Source organism: Mercurialis annua, linkage group LG2 (assembly GCF_937616625.2).
Source record: "Mercurialis annua linkage group LG2, ddMerAnnu1.2, whole genome shotgun sequence".
NCBI lineage: Eukaryota > Viridiplantae > Streptophyta > Magnoliopsida > Malpighiales > Euphorbiaceae > Mercurialis > Mercurialis annua.
Genome location: NC_065571.1, coordinates 33,817,928 through 33,824,910, shown reverse-complemented (window position 1 = coordinate 33,824,910; position 6,983 = coordinate 33,817,928). Strand labels below are relative to the sequence as shown.

At 44.7% G+C, this 6,983-nt stretch overlaps 1 protein-coding gene across 1 annotated transcript; it reads right to left on the bottom strand.

Moving 5' to 3' along the window:
* Positions 1-467: 467 nt before the first annotated feature.
* On the bottom strand, positions 468-2,645 carry LOC126668439 (uncharacterized). The gene is made up of 2 exons (XM_050361638.1): positions 1,818-2,645; positions 468-1,742 (listed from the first exon to the last, which is right to left on the bottom strand). The coding sequence occupies exons 1-2, from the start codon at positions 2,643-2,645 to the stop codon at positions 468-470; spliced, it is 2,103 nt and encodes a 700-aa protein (XP_050217595.1).
* Positions 2,646-6,983: the final 4,338 nt, after the last annotated feature.

Sequence of the window (6,983 nt, the reverse complement as noted above, 5' to 3'; positions counted from 1 at the left end):
GGGGCCTTCATATCCATCACTGCTTCGATCTTCTCCGGTTTTGCTTCTCTTCCTCGTTGGCTAATCAGATAGCCTAGGAACTTCCCTGCTTTAACACTGAAAGCACATTTTGCCGGGTTGAGTTTCATTCCGAACTTGTTCAGGACTTTGAAGGTTTCTTCTAAGTCTTGGGCATGTTCCTCTGCTGTCAGGCTTTTCACAATTATTTCATCAACGTAGGCTTCTACATTCCTCCCCAGCTGGTCTTGGAACATGAAGTTGACCAGACGTTGATAGGTGGCTCCTGCGTTCTTTAATCCGAATGGCATGACTTTGTAACAGTACGTGCCTCGGTCTGTGACGAATGAAGTTTTCTCTTGATCCTTCTCTTCCATCGGTATTTGATGATACCCTTGCGCTGCGTCTATGAAGCTATATAGGAGATAGCAGGCTGTTGAGTCCACTAACTGGTCTATGTTGGAGAGCGGTTAGCTGTCCTTTGGGAAGGCTTTGTTCAAATCTGTGAAATCGACGTACATCCTGTACTTCCCGTTTGCCTTCTTTACTAGGACCACATTTGCCACCCATTCAGGGTAGAAACCTTCGCGGATGAAATCTGCTGCCTCCAATACGTTTACTTCGTCTGCCATTATCTTCTGCCTCTCCTCAGTGAATCTCCTCTTCTTTTGGACCTTTGGTACGCTCCCTGGGATCACATTCAGCTTGTGCGATGCTACTTTGGGATCGATTCTCACAATCTCCGTTGGTTCAGTGGCAAAAGAATCTACGTTCTTTTTCAGTATCCCTGTTATTTCCTTGGCTATCTTTTCTGGTACATCAGTGCCTACTTTGACAGTCTTGGTCTCAGTTAGGTGAAGTTCTTTCATAACGCCTACTGGTTCTGCTCCTTGTGACTCTTCCTCTTCTACTGCGTCTCCTGGGAACGCCTCAATAGTCAAGCTTTCATCTTCTTTTGTCGTTACTAAGCAGCATTCCTTAGCCATCTCCTGGTCTCCTCTAACTACTACTATCCCTGATGACGTTGGCATTTTCAGGGTCAGCAGTCTGATGCTAGTCACTGCTCCCGACTTGTATAAGAATGGTCTGCCCAGTATGCTGTTGTATGCCAGGAGAAGGTCTACTACATTAAACTGAGCATGCATCTTTTTGACTGGCCCTTCACTTCTGTTTCCCAATTCTACGTATAAAATCACTGTTCCTTCCGGACGTATTGGTGCCCCTCCCAGGCCTACTAGTGGGACTGAGGACTTCCGCAGGTCTGTTGCTGAGCCTTTCATCTCTTTGAATGCCTCCAAGGTTAATAGGTTCACAGAACTGCCTTCATCTACCAGTATCCGTTTTACTAAGTGATTTCTGATTATGGTTTCTATCACCAACGCATCATTGTGTGGTCCCTTCACGTGATGTCCATCGTCTGGCCCGAACGATATCTCTGGGATTACTTCTCTTTCAATTGCGAACACCGTGGCCGACCCTCTTCTATTCCTTTTCTTTTTCTGATTACTGCTGCAGGGCTCTCCTCCTTCTATCACGTTTACTACGCCTGCGACCTCTTTCTGCTTCTTGTTTTGTTCCTCTTTCTCTGTTGACTCCCCTTTCCTTTTGTCTCCGGGTCTGTCGTTGACAAACTTCTTCAAAAGTCCAGACTGAATTAGCTGCTCTATTTCTCTCTTGAGGTCCCAGCATCTGTCCGTGTCGTGGCCGTAGCCCTCGTGAAAACGACAGTATTTGCTCTTGTCTCTCTAGATGTCAGGATCCATCTTCCGGGGTGTGTTGAACATCACTCGGTTTTGTTTCATCCAGCTGAGTATGTATACTCGGGCTTTATTCAACGGGGTGAAATAGTAGGGTCTGTGCCCTGCGCCATATCGCTGAGTCCGTGGCCTTTCTTCTTCCTTTTTTCCTCGATATCTGGAACTATCCTGCTTGGTGTGCTCATGTTGTTTCGTGAGGGTTCTTCGGGCTTCGTCTAGTTCCACATATTTATGAGCGATCAGCATTAAGTCTTGAAAGGTGGTTGGCTTTTTCATCAGGATCTTGTCACGGAGTTCTTCAAACTTTGTTCCCATTTTCATTGCTTCGATCGCTGTGTCATGGTTCAGGTTTTCGATTTGAACTGCTTCCTTGTTGAATCTTTCTACGAAATTTTTGAGGGTCTCCTGCTCTCCTTGCTTGCACTTCCTCAAGTCGCTGGAGCTCTTCTGCATGGGGATATTTGTTCTGAACCTTGCTTTGAATGCTGATGCTAAGTCGAAGAAAGAACTTATTGACCCTGCCTTGAGACATGAGTACCATTTTTGCGCCGATGCTTTTAACGTCGCAGGGAACACTCTACAGAGCATGGGATCAGTTACATCTTGTAGCATCATGATTGTCTTATACTTCGAGATGTGGCTTTTCGGATCTCTTGTTCCATCAAAAGGCTCAAAAGTTGGTAATTTAAACGTCGAAGGAAACCTTACCGACTGTATCTCTGAGTTGAGTGGGGAGTCTTCGTCCTCTCGCTCCTCCTCTGTTCCCTTGCCTTCCTTCTGATACTTCTTCATGGCGTTCTTAATTTTCTCGTCGATGTTGCTCCTTTCGTCTGCTCCCTTCCTTTTGTTGGATGAATGACTTTCTGCGTCCTTGCTGTGCTTTCCTGGCATCTTGGTTCCCTTTGATTTGTCGTCCTCAATTACATGAATTCGACCGCTGTTCCGCACCGCTGCTTCTACGACCTTCTCCTGGGCTGTCTTGTCTCCAAGGAGCGGGATTGCTCCTGGTCCCTTGTCTAGCCCATCCTTCTCCTTTTGTAGTACGGGCTCAGATTGTCCCCTTCTTGGTGCGTTTCCTCTTTCTTTCGCCTTAGTGACTGGGGATCCTCTCTACGTCTGGTCTCTGCGTCAACTCCCTGGTTTTGCTTTTCTGCAAATTTTTCCTGATCTCTTGCCAGTCCTATCAGGTGGTCCTGGAAGTCATTGATGCTCTTCATTACTGCCTCATGATATAGGGGTGGCATAGGCACCCCCGAGGGTACGTATGGGGGTATCTGCGCCGTTGACGTTAATGTTCCTTCTGTGTCTAGGGACGGGAAGGGAATAGGCTGGACGGGTCGCGGATACCCTGGTTGATTAGGTTGACTCCACGGATAGTAACCTGGATACCATCCTCCTGCCGGTTGCTGGTAGGTCATAGGTGGCTGGTACTGTGGAGTATAATATCCCCATGGCGAGGTTGTGTTCCTTAGTGGGTGTATGCCCTGAACGTTTCTTATCATGGGTGGTGGTGTGATGTCGTACGCGACTCCAGTGGTTGCTGGTACGGTCCCACTGGAGATCGGAACGTTAATTCTGATTCCTCCGTCGGGTATCAGGGGTGGGAGGATCGGACCACCGCTTGCTGGTAAGCCTGCTGTTGTCACGACCACTCCCGGCGGTGGTGGTTCTTCTCTTCCATCCATTCCGTCTTCAAAACCAAGATTAAAACTTATATTAGAAACAAATGTCGTTCCCACAGACGGCGCGAAATGATGGTTTTGATGATCGTCTTTGTCACTATTGTCGCTGAGCTCCCACCTGCTAAGATTAATAAGTTAGAAGGATTCGAGCCGGTGTTGGCTCGAACACCCTCCGATGCCTAAGTCATTCTCCGATGAGGTCTCAGTGAGAGTAGTAATGAGAAGTGAATATGAGTGTTACCTGGCTTAGGCTTCGTCTATATATACATTACATAGTCTTTGTATCCTAGTAGGATTGTTTCTCTATTGGTTTCAGTTATCTCTTTGAGATTTGCCTCTATCCCTGATCTTAAGGGATTTCGGTGTTATCTTGATATCTTCATTTGTTATAGCTGCGTACTGGGTCAGGGACCTGAATAGATCGGTCTCTGGGTCCATATTCAGGGCCGTTGTAGTGAGTCTTGTCCCTTGTTCTGGTCCTTTATCCATCAGGTATCAAGGAGGCAATTATCCGGTTGGGTCAAATGACATATGATCGATCGAGCTATACTTCCTGAATGAGTTTGAGTTGGGCTTACGAGCGAATCACCCTTTCCACTATTCTAGACTAGATGCAGAAAATTCTCTACCTCTATCACTTATCTGTGCATGAAATCCTGGGCAAAAGCCCCTGCCTCTGTCATAAATTTCACCACGGGAAAAAGCTTTAGTAAAGCAGTACTGAACTAAGCTACGATATTCTCCCTCACTTCTTCTTATGCCGCCCATGCCCTACGACTACTAGGTCACTCACTAACTTCCTTAAGAGGTGCCTAATCAGGATATTACTTCAGGAAATTCATTAACAGCTTATTCTGATTTAATGCCAAACCTCCTTATCTTTAAACCGGGTATTCCCACTATGTCTAGATTTGAATAAGGGGCCTATTGCTTTGATTCAAAAGTTGCTGATTCAATAGCGGAAGATTCTATCACATCGGGTCCGAGAACAAAGAAATAAGAATACTGGAGGATAGCACGTGGGATCTTCTTCTTTATTGAAGACGGTAGGACCAAAGGCAACTACTTCAATAATCGCTTATTTCACAGCGCCTTGATCTTCTAGGCTTTTGCCTACTTTTCTTAGTCCTTTTCCGCTTGATCGCTAACTCGCCTCCTCAGGTATCTTCCTTACACACAAGACCTAGATTTACTTAATATAATATGCTTAGGCTCACCTTTCCTTTCAACTTCCACTGCGATTGCCTTACGGCGTAAGAACCCTGGATCTCCTTTTCCGTATCTTTCATCTCCGCAATCCTTAGTGAGCAACTTCCTCCCGTAACTTGCCGGTAGAGTGACTTCGTTCCTATCCGTCTATCACCTTTTCGAGCTTATGGTCTCAAAACTCCAACCTCCATACGCTTAGGCTGAGGGCAATAACTAGTCATTCCATTCATCCATCTATCCCTTCTCTTTGTCGGGCTACTGCGTGACAGGAGCGAAGCGGTGAGGTGAAAGGGAGATGGAAATTGAGGAACTTCTTCCCATACTAAGAAGAGGAGGTTTTCCTAACTTCAGGCCTTCCTCTCACACTTACATAAAGTAGGGGTCTGCTTTTTGGGCGAGATACCGGTTTGCTGGCCAACAGCCATAAAAAAAAGTCTTTTTAGCTTTAGCGAATGTATTCTATAACCTCTCATTTCTTCCATCGACCCGAGTGGCTACGCTCCTTCTATCTCAACCTCGGTAAACCGAACCAAAGCCAAAACAAGATGCTCTTCCCTTGTTATCTCCTGTTGTTAAAAGGTATTTCCTCTTATAGTCGCCTTACCAGGAGTTATCTCGCTACCTTAATTTAATCCCCATTTATTTTCCCTCTCCTTGCGAAAGACACGCAATTGGCTTCTCTTCCATTTATCTCATTCACTCTTTAGTCAGATCTAACATTTCTCTTGAGTTTCAATGGTTGCTATCAAGCGAGCTTGCTTTTGTTTTTGAGTTCCTAACTACTCTAAATCTCTGTCGCTTTCATCGAAACCAAGGGCAACCCCCTAAAGAGACGAGTTCACACCGACCGGTACTATGTTGTTTCGCCCTTCTTCAAGAAAGGCGGATCTAGAACCGCCACCTTCCTATTATATTGAATAGCGAGATAGAGTCAAAAAGTCAACCCAAATGGGCTAGGCTTCGAAAGCCTCTCTCTTTTATTACCGCTCTTTGTGGGAAGTTTTTAATTCCGCCCATCCCTTCTTATGAGATTTCTATACCACCATCTTCTATAGCAGGGGATTGGCCGACAAAACTAGCACCGCTTATTCCTCCATAGAGTCATACCCTATTATCTTCTTCCTCTACAGGGGATGTGAACGGAGAATCAACGAATAATTATCGGAAAATAATCGGAAAATTGATAGGGAGAAAACTCGCTGCTCTAGGATGAAGTTCGATATGGCCAGGAAGGTCAAAGACTTAGAAAAGTTAGGTCATCGAGTTCTAGAATTGCTCATCAAAAGTATATTCTTTTCCTTCCTAAAGCGAGTCGGCCCTCTATCCCACACCAGCCCCCCCTTTCCAATTCCTTAAACAAGGCCTCGCCTTTAATGACTACTATAGAAGAGAAAAGGGTGATGACCACTTTACCTACGACATTTCCTACTCAATCATATAACCAGACTTTTAGTAAAGTACAGACGGAAAAATAAGGAATTTCTAAACTTCATTAAGGAGTTACACATTCAAAAGCAAAGTAAATGCGCCTTAGCCCCATTCGCCCGATTCACCGATTGTGTTGTTCGAGGAAGATCTTTTTTATTTATTACTTAGTCTTTGTCTTTACTTTATCTTATACTATGATCTTTTTATACTATGCATCTTTATTACTAGTACCTCCCAGTGAAGCTTCTTTGGCTTGAAGACTGGAAAGAGGACAAGTGTCCCGCTATAAAAGAGACTTTTTGCTTTCCAACCTATGACGCCTTGTCAAGAAGGAGCTCCATTTCAAGGGATGGCTTGATGGGACGTTCAAGAAAAGGTCTCATGGGCAAGAAAGAATGCGGGTCTAGATAGGCTAAAGACCACAAAACGGAATCAAAAGACAGACCTACCTTTTCTTCTTATCGTGAGTTTACCCGGTTCCTTTCTTCAGATATAGATAAAGAACCACATCTGGGGCCGTCAAGCACTCATCTATTAGAAGACCAATACCTTTTAATATACCCTTACTCTCTCCTTATCATTTCTATCATACCCTTATTCTTATTAGGCAACTCCACTATTTATCACATTTCTTAATTATAGAATCGCTTTTAGTACTCCCTATCTAATCAAGATTCTTCATTACAGTCCTGCAGACCTTACATACAAACGCAATTCTTCGATTCATTAACGTGCTAGTTTGAAGCTCAAAACAACGACTGGGGAATTCTCAAGCTATGGGTCTTCCAATCAATCTTTGTAAAAAAAACCTCTTTTCCTGTAGAGGTAGGAACAAGAGAAGCAGGAATGGTACCAATGGCGCAGATTCCTATTGCTTTTTTTTCCAACTGGGATTAGTGAGACCCGAAAG